This window comes from Thamnophis sirtalis, unplaced genomic scaffold (assembly GCF_051295495.1).
Source record: "Thamnophis sirtalis isolate CommonGarterSnake01/CBP01778 unplaced genomic scaffold, rThaSir2_p1.2 scaffold_12, whole genome shotgun sequence".
NCBI lineage: Eukaryota > Metazoa > Chordata > Lepidosauria > Squamata > Natricidae > Thamnophis > Thamnophis sirtalis.
In genome coordinates, this window is record NW_028261392.1 from 59,784,854 (window position 1) to 59,805,314 (window position 20,461).

The 20,461-nt window shown below is 44.0% G+C and overlaps 1 protein-coding gene and 1 long non-coding RNA gene across 5 annotated transcripts in view; one reads left to right on the plus strand and one right to left on the minus strand.

Annotated features, from left to right (window-relative positions):
• Positions 1–20,461, minus strand: part of LOC148043371 (uncharacterized) — a 481,921-nt gene that overhangs the window by 302,021 nt on the left and 159,439 nt on the right. The gene's annotated exons all lie outside the window — the stretch shown is intronic.
• The window catches only part of RASAL2 (RAS protein activator like 2), a 269,272-nt gene that overhangs the window by 240,074 nt on the left and 8,737 nt on the right, over positions 1–20,461 (plus strand). For 2 of the 4 annotated variants that reach the window (XM_087726825.1, XM_087726823.1), the window contains exons 13-15: positions 44–210; positions 3,339–4,167; positions 20,219–20,353. In XM_087726825.1, coding sequence (XP_087582951.1) covers positions 44–210; positions 3,339–4,167; positions 20,219–20,353 — 1,131 coding nt within the window. The remainder of the gene's footprint in view (positions 1–43; positions 211–3,338; positions 4,168–20,218; positions 20,354–20,461) is intronic. The other 2 variants (XM_087726824.1, XM_087726826.1) reach the window with 2 other exon arrangements.

Genomic DNA, 20,461 nt, shown 5'->3' on the forward strand with positions numbered 1-20,461 from the left:
ACGTTGCTTATTGTCAAATCAGGGTGAAAATTCCTTCCTACAGGCAACCGTAGAAAAACTGGGTCCTTTGCCGCGCATTCTCGATGACATCGCAAAGGACACAACCCACCCTCTGCCGATCCAGCAACAGTTGAGGCGTTATCCAGATCATAATTCAAGCCCCAATGTCTCTTCCGGGCTGCAAAAGATATTTGAAGACCCAGCTGACAGGTACGCGTTGTCTGCCTAGTGTTGAAATTATTTGGAAGAAAGAGAGATACATAATTTTGTTCAGCTTGATGGGAAAAGTAAGAACTAAAATTCAGAGTAATGCCATAATTACAAAAGTGGGGCTTTGCTGAAATTAAAGCACTAATTATGATAGTGCTTTATCCACCTAACTGTGGATAATTGCTTTGTTCAGCCCAGTATTTTTAACTCTACGTGTGCTTCTCCAAGTCACAAGCTTTGTCCAGATTTGCTACCTGTTACCTGGCAATAATAGGATGGGTTCTTCTATGTACAAACATGTACACGTATCAATGTGAACCACAGCCTATCCTTTAAACTCGGAAACCGTATAAGAGAGAGTGTCTATGTGTATCTCTCTGTGTGTAAAGTGGAATAACATTCAAAAATAATGCTACCAATGCGTGACCCGACAAATGCGCGCCCGACAAAACCGCGGCGACAACACCGCGACGTCAAAAGCGCAATTAGGGTTTTTACGTTAGGGCTAGGGTTATAACGTTTTCGCGTCCCAATATGTTGTGGATGGCGCCCTTTTGCCAGCGCGCATTTGTCGATGCGCTGTTGTGGGCACGCTTTTGACGTCGCGGTGTTGTCGCCGCGGTTTTGTCGGCGCGCGTTTGTCGGTGAACCCTAGCAATGACCTACAGTCTGAAGAGGAAGAATCCAAAATTCTACTACCACAATTGAAGAGTTCCTGCAACCTGCCAATAGGTTTTAGTCACAGTTGACACTTTTTTAATCAGATGCTGTACTGATAATGTAATAAGAGGAGAACTAGGAGCAGTTAACTTGTATGCAAAGACAATGCTCTGCTGACAAGTGAAGAATTTATTTACCGTATATACTCGAGTATAGGCCGACCCGAATATAAGCCGAGGCACCTAATTTTACCACAAAAAACTGGAAAAGTTATTGACTCGAGTATAAGCCTAGGGTGGGAAATGCAGCAGCTACCGGTAAATTTCAAAAATAAAAATAGATACCAATAATGTTTTTGAATATTTATTTCAAAGAAAAACAGTAAACTAGCGGTGTATTCAATGAAATACTTCACTCACCTCATGATGCTGATGTCCCGCTGTGATGATGATGTCCCGTGCAGCCGCGGGAGCGATGTCCCGCCTCCTATGACACACGGCACAGTGATTCCTATCATTGGATCACTGTACCAGAGGAGGTGGGACATCGCTATGTGGCTGCTTGCCATAACAAGGAGGAGGTGGGACATCGTTGCAGAGCGGCAGGAGGGGGAGGAAGGGGAATCGTAAGACAGCCCTGCATTACATTAGAACGTGAGGAGGGGGGATGGTGCGGTGCGCGCTGCGCGGCAAACTGACACAGAGGGAGGGGAAACTCACAGGGGCGCCAGGCCATTCACGAGCGTCACTCAGCGGCATGGCCCCGCCCCTTTTTCTCCTCCATTTCAGGCAAATTTTTCACTGACTCGAGTATAAGCCGAGGCGGCTTTTTTCAGCCCAAAAAGTGGGCTGAAAAACTCGGCTTATACTTGAGTATATACGGTACTTACATTAAAAGTATTTAACATGGTATAATGGATAAGAATATTCTTGCTACTTCATCACAGTAAACCTTAACAACAAAAGTAGGCTGATTATATCTTCTTTCGTGGATTGGATTTCATACTATTAGGCTTATTGGAGTATTGGAGTTCTTATTTCAGAGCAAAGATACTGCCTCATTTGCTCTAGATTTTTGTCAATTATGAATAATTATTGCTATGACAAATAAGGATTTATGTCATGAATGAGTAAGGCAGGCATGTTAGGCAGACCGATCTCCTTTTGAATAATTACGGCTTTATCTTTTATGTGCTTTATACTTTTTGTCCATATGCATCTGAAAGGAGTAATTTCTCCCCATTGTGGCCTTTGTACTAATGCTTACAGGTAAAGCCATTAATGGAAATACAAAACAAAATGAGAGTAGTAGAATGTAGTTTATATGGTTCTCCTACAGCAACCTGGAGCCTTGCGGATAGACTAAAGGCAGGCTAAAAGTATTAAGATTAGAATGCTAAAACAAATGTATAGATTGGGCATTGCATTATTTAAGATAGTTACCAGAGTAGAGCCAAATGTTCCTTTTCAGAACAATGTTACTCGCTTAAAGCAACACAGGAGCCAAGATGACTTTTGGTTCGATTCCCATTCAAAAATAACACTCCTGCCCACCTAGGCTATTCCACTTGGATAGCTCAAATCCGTGGTGGGTTTCAAAAATTGTTTGAACCTACTCTGTGGGTGTGGCCTCCTTTGTGGGAGTGGCTTGCTGCCCATGTGACTGGATGGGAGTGGCTTGCCACCCATGTGACCAGATATGAAATTATGAATTAGTACTTAGGTCGGTCCAAGTAGCTATTCAGAAACTCTGGCATTGAAGATGCCGACGACACTTGTCAGAACCACCTTAAATTACCTCACACACAGCACTGGCATGCATAAGAATATGATGTAAACTCCTAACCAGTGGTGGGTTTCAAAAATTGTTCGAACCTACTTTGTGGGTGTGGCCTCCTTTGTGGGAGTGGCTTGCCGCCCACGTGACCGGATGGGAGTGGCTTGCCGCCCATTTGACCGGATATGAAGATGCCGACGACACTTGTCAGAACCACCGTAAATTACCTCACACACAGCACTGGCATGCATAAGAATAGGATGTAAACTTGTTTTTTAAGAGGCATCTTTGGTTTGCGTTAAAACAACTTCAACACACGCAATGTTCTTATTGCACCACAAACGCAGTAGTCATCCTTACCTTTCACAGAGGCACTGAGTTTTATAAATAGGAGCATGATAGTGTAGAATAATCATATCCAAGGACCAGTGGTGGGTTTCAAAAAATGTTTGGAGCCTCTTCTGTAGGTGTGGCCTGCTTTCTGGGTCCACTGGTGGAACCTCTTCTAACCGGTTCAGTAGATTTGACGAACCGGTTCTACCGAAGAGGTGCGAACTGGTAGGAACCCACCTCTGGCTCAAATATGGAGATTAATATGGAGCCAGAGAAATTGTTTAAGCAGAAACAAGTTTGTGTGCGTGGAAATAAGCAGGCATAATGTTAAGACGGTGATTGTTTTGATTGTTTCTCAGTGAGCGCAAGTTGAAGTCGGCCCCTCCAGCGAACGAGGAATATTTCAAAGGCAAATTGCTCTTGATGCAGCAAACGTCATCCCGGAGTGTGACTTATTCAGATCAAGGCGACGAGAGCAATCTGCCCAACGTCCGGAGCATATCGCTGATGAATCTCCAGGATCCCAACGTTACCCAGGGTGAATCTGGATCCATGGTGCACGAGGCCCCGGTACGTTTATCCGGCAGTCAGATCTCGGTCATCCAGGTGGCAAATATCAAGCAGCTCAGAACACCACAGACTGCACCCCAAGTCAGGAGGCCTCTTCATTCGGCATTAAACCAGCAAGGCATCCTTCAGGCCCTTTTTTTCCAGAATCCAGTTTATCATCTCAACAATTGTCCTCAGCCGATTCCTAAAGTGTCCATGGAATCAAGTCTGGATAACCTGAGTGTCACCAGTTCCCGAAGCCAGAATAGTGAAGACCTTAAACTTAGCGTACCCAGCAATAGCAGCATGGAGGATTATGCCAAGCGCAGCACCCAGAACGAAGATTTCTCTGGTCAGGGCACCCTGTTGGACAAGCGAGCTATGCCCGTTCATCAGAATTACACTGTGCAGGTCCAAATCCACAAAGCGGACCAAGCGAGTTCCGGCTCAAGGGTCAGATCGCCCCACTCACTTCCCCACAGTGCTTCCCTTCGAAGCACAGGCAGCATGTCTGTGGCATCTGCCACCATGGCAATGGAGCCTCTTCAGGAGGGAAATCAATCCCGGCAACAGTCTTCCTCCTCCCGAGAGAGCCCAGTTCCCAAAGTGCGAGCCATTCAGCGGCAGCAAACACAGCAGGTAGGACCGTCGGGGTGGGGTGGGTGGTGTTAAACAAATTTAAATAGGAGGCTACGTTTTTTGTTTTTTTTAGGATACATATTTTGTGAGACCTATGATCTGCGGTACAGTTAGTCCTCGAGTTACGAATGTAATGGAGCCTGCCCATTCCATTCGTAACCTGAGGATTCGTGGGAGTGAATCAGTGGTGGGTTTCAAAATATAGAGGAAGAGTGATATATAGTGTTTGATCTGCTGGGTCCTTTTATTCTTTCAATTTTGTAACAGTAACAAATTTTGTTGCTTTAGATTTAACATGAGAAGCAGTGGTGGGTTTCAAAAATTGTTCGAACCTACTGTGTGGGTGTGGCCTCCTTTGTGGGAGTGGCTTGCTGCCCATGTGACCGGATGGGAGTGGCTTGCCGCCCATGTGACCGGATATGAAGATGCCGACGACACTTGTCAGAACCACCTTAAATTACCTCACACACAGCACTGGCATGCATAAGAATAGGATGTAAACTTGTTTTTTTAAAAGGCATCTTTGGTTTGCGTTAAAACAACTTCAACACACGCAATGTTCTGATTGCACCACAAACGCAGTAGTCATCCTTACCTTCCACAGAGGCACTGAGTTTTATAAATATGAGCACGATAGTGTAGAATAATCATATCCAAGGACCAGTGGTGGGTTTCAAAAAAATTTGGAGCCTCTTCTGTAGGTGTGGCCTGCTTTCCGGGTCCACTGGTGGAACCTCTTCTAACCGGTTCGGTAGAGTAGACGAACCGGTTCTACCGAATAGGTGCGAACTGGTAGGAACCCATCTCTGGAGTGAATCTCATCTCTTGAACAGGATCACTCCCTCCTTTTGCCCACACAGTTGCTAATCGAATGCACAGTTTTTTAAGTGCATATGAGGTATTTCAGGGTGGGGAAGGGCATTGGGGGGGGGCTAGTGATGGAATAGGCCACCTGCTTAAGACCACTCAAGGCCTCCCCAGCCCGTTAAATACTTCATGCTCCCCAAATTGTCCCCCACACACCTGTGCCAGGTCACTTACTGCGCAAAGATCTAGCAAGCTGTCTTGTCTCCAGCTTCTCAGCTGTGTGCGGCCCTCCAAAACTCTGTTTTGGCATATGGGCAGGCCTCATCCAGCACTTTGCAGCCTGAAAGGGAAGCTCAGGAAAGGCGGAGCACCCCGAAGCTTCATTTTGGTATGCGCAGGCCTCATCTGGCCCTTTGCAGCCCAAAACTGCGCCACCTCGGTTGGTAACTTTCTAAGCAGTTGGGAGAACCGGTTGTTGGAAGAAATCTCATTTCGTTTTTCCCCACTTTACAGGGCTAATCCTGTAAGGAAGGCAGGAAGGAAACATTCTGGTGTTGTTTCTAGCCTCATCTTTATTGACCTGCTTACAGAAACCGCCTCTCCGGTTAACCCTTATTACCATTGTGACAGCTAAGGCGAAGCGCCCATCGACCTGAGTGACCTTGAGGTGGCCACGCCCACCCAGTCACATGACCACCGAGCCCCCACCTACCCAGATGGTCATTAGGGCAGAGAACCGGTTGTTAAATTATTTGAATCCCACCACTGGGGTGCATATCACGTATCTTCGAACATTCGCTAAGGGAATGATCGTAACCCGGGGATTACTTGTATTTTTGTGGTATGTTCGATAGGAAAAATAGGAAACTGCAACTAGATCCTTTAGGATCATGAACAAGAAGAGTTTGTGATGTAGAGAGACAAATGTCTCCATACATGGTCCCGTTAGCCATGATTTTGCTACCCACGGTAGAATCTTTCTCATTTCTGTATTTTATTCTTTGCATGAAATGGGCAGGCAGCCTTTCATAATCATAAAAGAACTTTTTTCATAGCCTTGGTATTTGTGGCACTAATGTTGGAATGGTGCCCCAGGGAGTAACAAAGGCCATTGGTAGTTTGGTATGCCTCTTCAGCCTCCACACTCTCTGCTCCTTGGACAACAGCTGTTCAGTGGCACGTGAATGGAGTTGTGTCTCCAGCAACAAGCAAAATAATCATAACAATCTCATTCTTGAGCTTGATATTTGGCACGTTTTTAAAAAAAAAGATAGAAGGCATATAATATTTGGTGTGCCTCTTTTATTTACGCTTGTGTATACGCATATATTGTGTTTATATAAGACGGGGAAAAATAACTTCACCAAATAGAAAATACAGCATATATGAATAGAGAAATGTTTTTGATATGATAAAAACAGGATTCAGAAATAGAGAAAAGGGGGGGGGGGAGAGAATAATATCATCTATTTACTAATTTACCACCATAATTAATATGATGATCAAATAGTCATTCTCAACTATTAAAACGGCTTCATTTATAATCTTTATATTACAGTGTCACTCTGGGTGACATTACTAAAAAAGGTTAATAATGTAAAAATCCATAGTTTAAAAAAACATATTACAGGTAGTCCTTTATTTACAACCACATTTGAGCCCCAAATTTTAGTTGTAACTTGTTGGGCCATAAGTCATGAGACTAGACCCGATTTTACATCTGTAAATGAGTCACCCGTGTTGTTAAATAAATCGTGTGGTCATTAAGTGAAACATCTGGTTGTAAGTCCAAATCCAGCTTATCCACTGGGCACAAAATAACAACAAAAAGTCACAAAATGTGATAATGTGACCCTGTAATGCTACAATCAGTTGTAAACCAATTACTCGCACTTGAAATGTTATCACAGGGAGGGTGCAGTAGTTGTTACTTTGAGGACCAGTCATAAGTCAAGGGCTACTTGTACAATGTTTAAAAGGCAAGACGAGAACAACAGATATTAACAATAATGGAGACACCTCAACAACTTACAATTCCCTTAGGTGGGGGGGCAAGCCTGATGACATAGCCAAGTCCTGAGGGACTTGTGAAAAATTAACATAAGGTTCAGTTGAAGCTCGTTGTTCCCCATCCTGACCTTCACAGCCTCCAGGCACCACAACAAGGCATCACACTTAATTCACCAGGGGCAGAGATGTATAATTGGTATCATTAGCATATTCATGACACTTCAGCCCATGGCGGTGGATGAGCTCACCCAGCAGCTTCAGATAGAGGTCGAACCAATGAGGAGAAAGCACCAGATCCTGCGGCATCCCAGCCCACATAGTAGGAAATAGGAGTGGGATCTCTGGTTCACCGACAAATGCGCGCTAGACAAATGCGTGACAACAAAACCGTGACGACAAAACCGCAACATCAAAATCGTGCCCACAGAAGCGCGCCGACAAATGCGCGCTGACAAAAGCATCAACAAACAACATAGTGGGACGCAAAAACAATGTTATAACCCTAACCCTAACCGCGCTTTTGTCAGCGCGCTTTTGTTGGCGCGCTTTTGACATCGTGGTTTTTTTGCTGCGGTTTTGTCGGCGCACATTTGTCGGGTCACGGGGATCTCTCACCCTCCCCCATCCCTGCTGACTGGCATCTATCCTGGAGAAGGAGACGAACCAGCACAATACAGTGCTGCCCACCTCACTCCCCAGAGCCAGCCCCAAAAGATACCATGGGGGGTTTTATTGAAGGCTGCCGAGAGGTCAAGTAGAACAAGGATGGTTGCAAAACCCCTATTCCACTCCCTCCACCATCATTCCTCAGGATTTGGTGAACAAACTGGACCTGTTAGATTTCTTAATACTTCTTTATGTATTTGGATACTGGATTTCCTTATTGATAGACCCCAGTTTGTAGAAGTTGGAAGAAAAGTCTCCAACTCCATCATCTCGATGAATGCAGGTTCCCCATAGGGCTTGGTCTTGAGTCCACTACAGTTCACCTTGGTGATCCATGACTGCTGGGTCAAATCTGCTACGAATCCCATTGTGAAGTATGCAGATGACACGGCAGTGGTGGGTCTTATCTAGGACGACAGTGAAAATGCCAATAGGAAAGAGGTGAAGGAGGTGGTGAACTGGTGCAAGAAAAGTAACTGGTTCTCAATGTTCTAAATGTTAATAAAACAAAGGAGATAATTGTAGATTTTAGGAAGAGCTGTCATAGTCCTACTCCACTCAGTATCAAGGATACAGGTGGTCAACAGTATTAACTATCTGGGGGTGTAGATGACTAACAATCTGAATTTGTCTCTCTACACGTCATCCTTAGTGAAGTTTGCAAACCAGCGTCTCCATTTCCTGTGTCAGATGAGGAGAGCACATCTTTCTCCTTCTGTCCTGACCACTTTTTACAGAAGCACAAATTGAGATCGTTTTAACAAATTGCATCACTGTTTGGTTTTGTGGCAGCAGTGCCTCGGATAGAAAGTCCACTCAGAGAGTGGTAAAGACAGCCGAGAAGATTATAGGAAGCTCGTTTCTGTTATTCAGGATACTGCTTATAAGCTATGTGCTTAGAGCTCAAAGCATTGCTAGAGACCCCACACACCCACTTCATAGTCTGTTTCTGTTGCTCCCCTCTGGGAGGAGGTTTAGAAGTATTTCTAGCAGGACTTCCAGATTCTGTAACATTTTGTTCCTTATGCCATCTGTCTGGTAAACTTGCAAGATTTGTTTCTCTCGCCATGTATATGTGTTCTGACCCCCTCCTCCGTCCAGTAACAAAAGCCGAGACACGCTTAATGAGAATGTTTTTTAATAGCAAGTCCAGACTCTCGATGGCTGAAAGCCAAGTAAACAAACAGATAAGGACCTTGGCAGCAAGGCCGACAAACCTTGGCAGCAATTCAGACAAACTCTTGCAGCAATCCAGCCTGCCAAGTTTGTTTCTCTTTAGTCAAAGCGTTGACTTCTGCAAGAAGGACGTGGCACCAGCAGTCTTTTTTATAGTCTGGAGAGGAGCCTAATGACCATCAGCTGAGCGTAATTACCTCCTGTAATTATGTAGTTGTTCTTGACGCCGAGTAGCTCTTCGATGGTGTGCATCCTGGAACAACTCACTGTTGGTTTCTGGATCACTCTCCCTTCTCTCCTCCCCACTGATCCAAGGCTCAGGCGCCACCTGGTGGCCAACCAGTCTCTCTGTGCCCTGCTTGGAGTCGGAACCCTGTCCAGGGTCCTCCACATCCTCCAGGGCCGACTCATAGGGCCCCTCGATGTCGGAGTCTAGTGGCAGCTCCAACGGCTCCTGCTGGGCCACAACATACATGTATACATCCGAACTAGACTGTGTTGTTTCTCCATGTCATATAACATATATGGATACATAAGTAATTTCGTACTTATTTATTTATTTATCTTGTCATGTTTATGTTTATATTAGAGGTGGAGACCCTTTGAGAGCTGTATACAACATGCATTTTAATGTATGCCGATTAGTGTACATTCAAAGTGACAATAAAATTAGTCTAAGTCCAGAAATCATCTAAAAGTGCAGCCAGTGCTATTTCTGTCCCTTATCAGGCTTGAATCCTAACTAAAAGATATTGGTTATTGGTAAGTCACTGGGGATCTTAGGATTCGAATTCCATCTGCAGGCCAATGCCGGTTGTCGACCACCCAGAGGAGGGCCTTCTCTGTGGCTGCTCCGGCCCTCTGGAACGATCTCCCCATGGAGATTTGGACCCTCACCACCCTTCAGGCTTTCCGAAACGCCGTTAAGACCTGGCTGTTCCAGCAGGCCTGGGGCTCCTGAGTTCCACCCCTACTCGAATTGTTGTGCGTGTTGTGACTTTTTAAATTGTTTTGTATTGTTGTTTGTTTTTTGTCTTTTTACTTTTTTGTATTGTGACGCTTCCCTTCTGGTTTGTCAGCCGCCCTGAGTCCCTCCGGGAATAGGGCGGCATACAAGTCGAATAAACCAACCAACCAGGATGATTTTGGCCAAGAAATTGACCATGAAAACCAGCACTGACGAATTTTGCATAACATACCAAGAAATCCAGGCACTCTTCTTTTAATCCATAAATCTAGAAACAGCTACTGGTATAATGTACATCTGCGCATAGATGCATGTGTGCTACTATGCTTACATAGTCCTTGTTGGTTAAAAGGGCATTTTCAGATGATTACCCTCCAGGGAGAAGTATTTGTGCCTTCAGGGTATATTCCTGGAAATGCTGGCAAATAAACAAGATCTTACTTGAAGAAAGCAGAGAGTTGTGCAGCTGAGTTCTTGGTTGCTAGGTGGAAAGAAGCAAAATAGCTTCTAGCTGTGATTGATGCCTTTGGGTGGCCCCACGTAAATCCAGACGAGTTCTCCTTTTGCAATTTGACCCCCCATCTCAATTGATGGGGCTGCCTTCTGTTTCCTTATTGAAAACGGCACAGTCTTGCGTCAAACAGCTGTGGTGGTGTTTGTGATGTTATTAGATCCTTTGGCATCCCTCGATGCTGTTCCTTTGCCTGGAGTTCAGTTTAATTGTTCTCTCGGTCAAAGCCTGGGGATTCCGAGGGTGCCAATTTTCCCTCCCTTGACTTCAGTGGGTTGAATCTACTTGCTCATTCCATTCTTGCCAAAACTCTTTGGTATGTTGCAAGCACAAGGGATGTTTCCATGAATACTGGCACCACATTTTTAAATTACAATTAAAATTTCTAATTAGAATTACAGAGATGGAAACAATATATTTCCGTAGGTAAGAATAGATGAATGTATGATTTTCCATCCAGCTTAAACATTGTCCTTGATTCATTTGCTTTTCCTTTTGAAGGATGTTGTGAAAATATCTTTCATTTTTAAAGAACACTTGTCTCACATAAAAATGTCTATTCATGAGCAAAATATGACCAAATAGAGATCACAGTGCTTTTTTTTTTAATATAAATTTTTATTTTTATTAAACAAACACACACACACAAAAGAAAAACAAAAAACACACACAAAAACCCCCATCATCACATACAGCATGTCGTTTGGTTACAAGTGTTGTTGCATCCATGTTCTCGAACAACATTTACCATCACAGATTTTTTATCTAGTATAACTAAATATCTCACTTTCATTGTACAGTATATGTTCAATTACAATTAGTATTATTGTTTTCCCCCAAATAAACCTAATTCCCTTACATTCTTAATTGTCTATTGGATAACAGTATACCTTTATATAATCACAAATCTCAATATGAAAAAAAAATTACCAACCATTTATATTTGTATGTCACTGTTTTCAATTATGCATAATTCCACCAATCAACTATCAGGTATGCTTATGTTCATTATTGTCCTTGTACATCATACATTCAAACAGGAATCTTATTCCTTCATTTTTCAACAAAATATTCTAAATAGTCACTACATATATATACCAATTTTTAATTATTCCCTTATTAAAATTATTTATCAACAACAAGATATCCTTGTAATATATCCTTAGGATTATACATTATATCACCAATCCTCTATCAAGTATAGATAAAATCATTGTTATCCTTATCCATTTTAAAACAAAAAATTCTAAAGTATTCAATTCATCGATGTATCAGTTTTTCATTGTATCGTTGTTAGTCTATTTCACAGCATCATTGTGTTGTCATTTAACTCCTTCAGTTAAAACATGAGTAAAACATTTTTCATTTCCAAGTTTCCCCCCCCCCCCAGCCACTGATAAAACAAGTCCCATATCTTATAAAATTGCTCGTCTTCCTTGTTCTCTAATTTCAAATGTCAATTTACTCATTTCAGTGATCACAGTGCTTTTGTAGAAGTGTGTGAAAGTAGCATATGTTCAGTATCCGTACTGGATATGTTCCTATTTCTAACCTCAAAAATAACAATAAAACTACATGTCCCATAACACGCCGGATGTAACAATTGTTGATAAGACGAAAGTATCTGGATGACGAACATTGCAGAACCGGGAGACAGCAGAATAGCAGAAAAAAAGAACTGTGGGAAATGTCAAAATACAAAGACTAGCCAATAGAATAACTATGGCAAAAAGAAACCAAAGATGGTATCAATAATAATAGTGCAACCCAAGACAATTGCAAAACATTTGAACATCATTGAAATTGACAAGCTCACCATCAATCAATGCAAATGGCAACTTTAATTGGAACAGCTTACGTTCTGCAATGATACCTGTAGCATTATCGAACAACATCTGCCTATCCCAGGTCTTTGGGAAGAACTCAATAGGTGGATAAAAATGTCACATTCCAGTCTAAATATCTGGCTGACTCTCAGTCCAACCATAATAATAATAAACATGCAAAACTATCCTAGGGATTGAAGAGTAAATTAATAAAGTAATGATACGTAAACAACAGACAATGGACATCAATTGGTCTATTTTCCCCCCACTGCAGACTGAATCCTTAGAATTTGTTTTTGAAAGTCACCTTGGGAAAGAAAAAAGGACATTTCAGTTTTGGCTGAATCCCAAATCAATTCTGTGGTTCTGGGGCAAAACAGGATGCCCTTCAAACTGACTATAGCTGTGTCTGAATATTTTTGATGCTTCACAGGCATCTACAAAATGTATTGATCGAGATATATATATATATTTCTATGCATGGAATATAGTAATGTATTCATGAGAGCTGTAGTCCAATATCTAGACAGAACAAGATTGCCTAACCCTATATTGTGAACAGAAATAGCCAAATTTGCACAAGTGTAGCAAATGGTTCCCTCTGCAGTCTCATATTCCTTGAAATAGTTCCAGGTTTAAAAAAATGGCCTTCCTAAGTGATCCATATAGACTGCAGTATCAGCTGTTCTCTTCCCTGGATAGCAAGGAAGCTGATACTGCATATTTTCTGTTTTCTTTCAGCAGGAGATAAGAATACAGTCGCTGGTTATAGTCACTTATGTAGGATTCCAATTAATAGCGTACCATCAGTGGTGATGCAGTCTAGGAGCTGTGTTCTTCTATGTACATCTCGGCCAAATATAACTCTCTATATCAGTGTTTCTCAACCTTGGCAACTTGAAGATGTCCGGACTTCAACTCCCAGAATTCCCCAGCCAGCATTCGCTGGCTGGGGAATTCTGGGAGTTGAAGTCCGGACATCTTCAAGTTGCCAAGGTTGAGAAACACTGCTCTATATGATGGTCCTATTGCAAAGGACCAGTACTTGCCTAAAGCACAGAGAGACCTCCTTGGTCAGCCAAAGACAGCTTGGCTATCACTGTCAAAATTAAAGCAACATTCCAACTATAGTGAAGCTACAATTCCTCGTTCCTTTGTGTGCTGGTGAGCATCTTAAGTATGACCAGATATGGAAATAATATTTACACAACTTTCTCTCTCTTCATGTTTGGATATTCTAAAACTTTCTTCTTCAAAGATGCTGAAGTTGCTATAAATTGATATAGATGTGCATTTCAGCAACAGAAGAATATGTTTAGAGGCAGCTACATCCAAGCTAGTGAAATTGGTTCAAGACAGAGTGAATACTGTGTTTTTTGGAGTATAAGATGCACCAGAGTATAAGATGCACCAAGGTTTTGAAGAGGCAATTTTTTTAAAAAAGTAGGTAGGTAGATAGAGAGAGGGGGGGAGAGAAAGAGAGAGAAATACAGTAGGTAGGTAGGGAGAGAGAGAGAGAGTAGGTAGGTAGGTAGGTAGGTAGGTAGGTAGGTAGGTAGGTAGGTAGGTAGGTAGGTAGGTAGGTAGGTAAGGGAGAGAAAGAGAAATAGAGAGAAATAAAGAGAGAGAGAAATAAAGAGAGAGAGAAATACAGTAGGTAGATAGGGAGAGAGTGAGTATGTGTAGGTTGGTAGGTAGGTAGAGGGATAGAGAGAGAGAAATAGAAAGATAGATAAAGAAATACAGTAGATAGGTAGGGAGAGAGAGAGAGTAGGTAGGTTGCTAGGTAGAGGGATAGAGAGAGAGAAATAGAGAGAGAGAAATACAGTAGATAAGGAGGGAGGGAGGGAGGGAGGGAGGGAGAGTAGGTAGGTAGGTAGATAGAGGGATATATATATCATATCATATCATTTGTCCCCTCTCCCTCTTCTTCTATTTCTTGCTCTATGTGCTGACTTAGATTTTCTATCTTTTTTTTTAACCAATTAACATTTCACGCGCACTTTTCAGCATCCCAAATAATTCCTCATACATCCAAATCTCCATAATGCAAATTTAACTATTTTAATACATTTAAAAATTTTTTGGATTATACCACATTTAATTACAAATTTAGGGTATTCCAAATTCTATTGCTCAATTTTAGCATTAGTCCAGTCCAGGTTGAAGGTCTTTTTCCCCCTTCCACAGCTATAAACAATTGCAGCCAAGCAATGTTACAAAAACAGAGACTCCATAGCAATGTTCATGGTTTCAAAGTATATTTTCCTGTAGCCAAGGTCACACTTCACAGCTGCACTTTTATTTTCTTTCTTTCACTAGCTGGTGTAATACTGGTTCCACCACAAAACCGCGTTTGACGAAACCGCGTACCTGACGTCATCACAGCGCGACGAAAAAAGCACGCTGTGAGCGCTAAACCTAAAATTAACCCCTAAACCTAAACCTAACCCCCCGAAACCTAACCCTAAACCTAACCCTTAACCTAACCCTAAACCTAACCCTTAACCTAACGCTAAACCTAACACTAACCCTTAACCTAACCCTAAACCTAACCCTAACCCTTAACCTAACCCTAAACCTAACGCTAACCCTAAACCTAACCCTTAACCTAACGCTAAACCTAACGCTAACCCTTAACCTAACCCTTAACCTAACCCTAAATCTAACCCTTAACCTAACCCTAAACCTAACCCTTACCTTAACGTGAATCGGCTTGCTTTAAAAGCGCTTTTTAAAGCGCCCTTTTTTCTCCACGGTCGCTGTTGTCGCGCTGCTGATGACGTCAGCGACGCGCTTTAATCAGGCGCGCTTTAGTGGACCACGGTTTTGTCGTGCCACGGTAATACTTTCTGCTCGCCGGCACATGGCTCTTTCCAAACCGCAATACAATCCAACAACTGACTGTCAATAGCTGTCAAAAGCACTTTAAATCCACAAAAAAATAAAATAAAATAAGGAGAAAAAGGACTTTCCCCCCCCCCCCCCCGGGTTCTTTCTTTCTGTTAATTAATTTCTTCACTTCCAAACTGCAGAAGACAAAATCCTCTGAGGCTTTGGTGTTTTAACTTCCACTGCCTCCTTTTTCTTCAAAAAAATTCCCCGAAAGCCAGTTAGCTGCTAATTCCCATCCGAGACCTTTTTAAAGATCTAAATCAGATTTTCTTTTTACCTGTGAATTGGCCAATCACCCGCCCGGTTTCAACAATCCGTTCCAACACTGCTCCAGCACAAATAGCTTAGTCTGGATGCCCCAGCTTTGTAGCGGTCATTTCGTTATGGCCGCCACCCCGCTACCAGTTTTAAGAGCTTTTCTCCAACCTACCGAGGAACTGCTGGTTCCTCTCGGTCGTCTGAGACGTCTCTTCTTCTTCCCCGTCCCTCCAGGACAGTTCTGATCTGAAGACCTCCCGACAGCAGTTTGTCCGGCTGGATTTTTGTGATGCTTGGCAGAGCTCGCTATTTTAGCAATAGCAATAGCAATAGCAGTTAGACTTATATACCGCTTCATAGGGCTTTCAGCCCTCTCTAAGCGGTTTACAGAGTCAGCATATTGCCCCCAACAACAATCCGGGTCCTCATTTTACCCACCTCGAAGGGATGGAAGGCTGAGTCAACCCTGAGCCGGTGAGATTTGAACAGCCGAACTGCAGAACTGCAGTGAGCTGAAGTAGCCTGCAGTGCTGCATTTAACCACTGCGCCACCTCGGTCCAACTGGTCTCGCCGCAACACTTTCGGTTTTCTAAACATCTCAAGTATTGTTTCACCATTGTGTTAGCTCGTTCTGCTGTATCATTGGTGTTCAGATGAAAATCCAAACTAAGACCTTGGATAGAACCAATCAACTGTACGAATTTCCTTCCAAATTTTGGGCATAAATTGAATCCCCTGATCTGAGATTATTCCCCTTACAGGTGGTAGATGTGCTTCAAAATCAGCTTCACAAGCTTGTGGGAGCTGAGCAGTGGTGGGTTTCAAAAATTTTTGGAACCTCTTCTGTAGGTGTGGCCTGCTTTCTGGGTCCACTGGTGGAACCTCTTCTAAGTGGTTCAGTAGATTTGACCAACCGGTTCTACCGAATAGGTGCGAACTGGTAGGAACCCATCTCTGGAGCTGAGGGTAATCTGGGACAGACTATAATTGAAAATAGATCAATTACTGTCCAAATAATCATATTTCCGCCACTCTCGGGGAGTTCCACTATGAAGTCCATCACGATTTCCTCCCAGGGTCGGGTTGGCTTAGCTACTTGTTGCAGCAACCTGTTCTCTTCTTCATCATTGTGCAAGTCACACAGATTTTAACATAACCCTCTATGTCCTTTTTCATCTTTGGCCACTAAAACTGCCTCCTGGCCAGGTGTAGAGTTTTCAAAAACCCAAAGTGTCCAGTTTGTTTGGCATCCTGGCTTCTCTGCAGAACTTGGACTTGTATAGTACTTGGGACGTACAGTCTGGTCCCCTTCCATGCTAACCTGTTCCTGGTGGTTGGGAGTTGCTGGTGGTCTTTGAACCAGGGGTCAGAATGTAGCTCAGCTCTGAGCTTCTGGGTCAACTCAATACTAGGCTTACTGTTTTCTGGCTCGTCGCCTCATGATCACCTGGGCTGCTTACTGAGAGAGGGGGATTATTGCATTGGCCACTTCCCCCTTGCTGCTCTGGTACTGGAGCATTCATGAAAGCGTGGCACAACAAAACCGCGTCGACTAAAGCGCGCCCGATTAAACCGCGTCACTGACATCATCAGCAGGGCGACAACAGCAAGCGCGGAGAAAGAAGGGCGCTTTAAATAGCGCTTTGAAAGCAAGCTGATTCAAGTTAAGGTAAGGGTTAGGTTTAGGGTTAGGTTTAGGGTTAGGTTAAGGGTTAGGGTTAGGTTAAGGGTTAGGATTAGGATTAGGTTTAGGGTTAGGTTAAGGGTTAGGGTTAGGGTTAGGTTTAGGGTTAGGTTAAGGGTTAGGTTTAGGGTTAGGTTTAGGATTAGGTTTAGGGGGGTTAGGTTTAGGTTTAGGGGTTAATTTTAGCTTTAGCGTTCGCAGCGTGCTTTTTTCGTCGCGCTGCGATGACGTCAGCTACGCGGTTTCGTCGAGCGCGCTTTAGTCGAACGCGGTTTTGTGGTGGAACCGTTATTGACAATGTGGGGGACGTTCTGGCATTCCATAGTCCACTGGAAGGGCTGGCTTGTTGGGGCTTAGCCGTTCTACTTCCTGTCTTCAATAGGTCTGTGATCAGCAGGGCTACTTTTGCGAATGAAAGGAATGAACTGCCGATAGAAATTCGTGAACCCCAGAAAGCTCTGTAGCTGCTTGCGGGTACAAGGGGGTTGGCACCTCAAGATGGCTTTCACTTGTGTGGGGTCCATTTCTATCCCCTCACTTGATACTCAGTGAACCAGGTAGTCCAGGTGGGTCTGGTGGAACTTGCACTTGGACAATTTAGCATTAATAGCAATAGCAGTAGACTTATATACCGCTTCATAGGGCTTTCAGCCCTCTCTAAGCAGTTTACAGAGAGTCAGCATATTGCCCCCAACAATCCGGGTCCTCATTTTACCCACCTCGGAAGGATGGAAGGCTGAGTCAACCCTGAGCCGGTGAGATTTGAACCGCTGAACTGCTGATCTAGCAGTAGCCTGCAGTGCTGCATTTAACCACTGCGCCACCTCGGCTCTATAGGTTCACTGCCAGTAGTCTCTTAAGGACCTGGCAGACTAGCTTGATGTGTTATTCCATTGTCTCAATGAAGATCAGGCTGTCATCCAAGTAAACTAGAACCCCCTTACATAGGTGCTTGTGTAGCACTTCATTAATCAACTGCATAAACATTGCAGGGGCTCCCTGTAGCCGAAGCGGTGTCACTTTGAACTGGAAGCTTCTGAGCGGGCAGTTGAATACTATTTCCCACTCATTCCCCTCTTTCATACTGACACAATAACATGCCTCTCTCGAGTCTAGTTTGGTGAATACCTTTCCCTTAGCCAGGTGTGCTGGAATGTCTTTCATCAGAGGGAGGGTTACGCGTTTTCCACACATACTCTATTAATCCCTCTAAAGTCCACGCAGGATTTGGCTGGTTGGATGAAGCCTCTGGCAAGGTTCTTGTCGATATACTCCCTCAACTTCCTAGGGGTCATGGAGTACATTTCGGGCTTAGGTAATTTTGCCCCTGGTATGATTTTGATTGTGCAGTCTGTAGGGCAGTGTGGAGGCAGTTCATCACACTCCTTCTCCCTGAATACCTCCACCAGATCCTGGTACTCTCTGGAGCTGATCTGAGTCCCTGGCGGTTGTTCTGATGTTGCATTTGAGTATTCAGGCTATCACCTGCATTTTGCTGCAGGGATGGCATGTCCTGGTCATGCGGAGGAGAAAGAAGGCCTCTCCCTACAGTATCTTCCTGTTTCCCCCTTCCCACCATATCTTTGGGCCCCACTTGTCCAACCAGGCCAGTCCCAGGATCACCGCTTGAGTCATTTGTGGGACTATTACAAACTGATTCATCTCCCAGTGCTGGCCCATTTCTAGCTGCACTGATTTGGTCATGTGGATAAACGGGATCCCCCCCCCATTAGCGAGCCATTGATCTGCTCGAATCTCGAGGCCCTGAACAGCCACTTTGCTTAGATTCCCAGTTTCAACACAGTCGGCAGGCTCATTAAACACCAAGTGCACCCTGAGTCCATTAGGGCATTGAACCTCTCCTCAACTTCCAACATGGGGTTCACCGACAAATGTGCGCATGACAAAAGCGCGCTGACAAAACCGCGGCGAGAAAACCGTGACATCGAAATCGCGCCCACAACAGCGCACTGACAACAGCGCGTCTTCAACAAACGACACGAAAACAACGTAATAACCTTAACCCTTAACCTAACCCTTACCTTAACCGTAATCGTGCTTTTGTCGGCGTGCTGTTGTAGGCGCGATTTCGACGTCACGCTTTTGTCGGCACGCTTTTGTCATGCACACATTTGTCGGGTCACGCCAACTTGGGCACTACAATTCTAATGGGAATAGTGAAGGGGCGGATTTCTACCTCATTGTCACTGTCATAGAGTGCAGGTGATAACTCATCATAGAGGCTTTCCACCCACTCCGCAGCCTACACGTCCAGGTTAGCAACTACAGCATTCACCATCACCCTCCCGGTTAGGTAGGATAAGACATAGCAATCTAATTGAGCCAGTACCTAATTCAGGAAGGAGGCCAGCTTGTCTATGTTGTTGAAGAAGGCCATCTTGTCTGACTCCAAATTGGAGGGGGGGTCCACCAGCAGAGGTAGAGGCGCCCAATAGCCAGAGTAGCAACCAGGGCTCGGGGGGTAAGCCCATTGGTACAGTCCAAGACCCCCAGGGGTTTGCCATGGCCACCCTCCAGTCTTTCCACTTCAGCCAGCTGAGAAGGCAGACTAACAAGTCGGGCTACTGCAAGTAAACATGGGCTCCAACAGATGAGGGATAGTTGGGTCACAGGGGTCATAGTCTCCACCAATGGCTCCAGCTGGCATCTGTCCTTCACCCTCTCCACCATCTTCCCTGAGTCTTACCCATCTTCCCGGGCAGGCGGCTGGGGCTCAGGACACGGAGGGTTGGTTTAGTAGAGCTGACTTGATGTCATGGTTCCGAGTAATGATCCCAACCAAGTCAGAACTCTGAAACTGGAACTCTTCTCAAAGGTTCTATATTGGGTGCGTCATATTGGCACATTCAAGTGTGAAGTCAACTCTAAATATTTCCCGTGGTTCAGTATAATTAAAAGAGTAAATAGTTCTCTCCCCCCCCCCAAGTGTCCCAAATCACATAGTCCAACTGGCTAAATGGCAGACTCTTCAGCCCTCCCCTCTTTCTTGCCCAGCACTTGTTGAGATGACCTTGGAACTCTACCAGCCTCTTCCTGTGTTATGTCTAGCACCCCATAGAATAGCATTCCTATCCTCCCCCACATCTGTGTGGCAGCTGAGAAACAAAACAAAAAATGCCTCTGTCAGAGTCATTTTGAAAATTGACAATACCTGGAACAAACATAAAGATAATAAAAAACCAATTCTGGAATTTAAATGCATTTGAGATCCATATCATTCTACCTGCAGATCCAGTCGCCTGTAGATTCTGCCACTATGTCACCTGTGGAAAGGACTGCTGCTTGGGTCCTAAACAATGGACAGTATGAGCAAGTGGAGGAAGAGGCAGAGCAGAACCCAGATGAAGCCAATCACACAGAAAAGGTAACAGTTATCTAGGTTCTAGCCACATCTATCAGAAGTCACCGAAAAAGATAACGGGCAGAGGTCATCGGTTTTAAAGTTGCACAGCTCTTTACATCGGTTATCAAA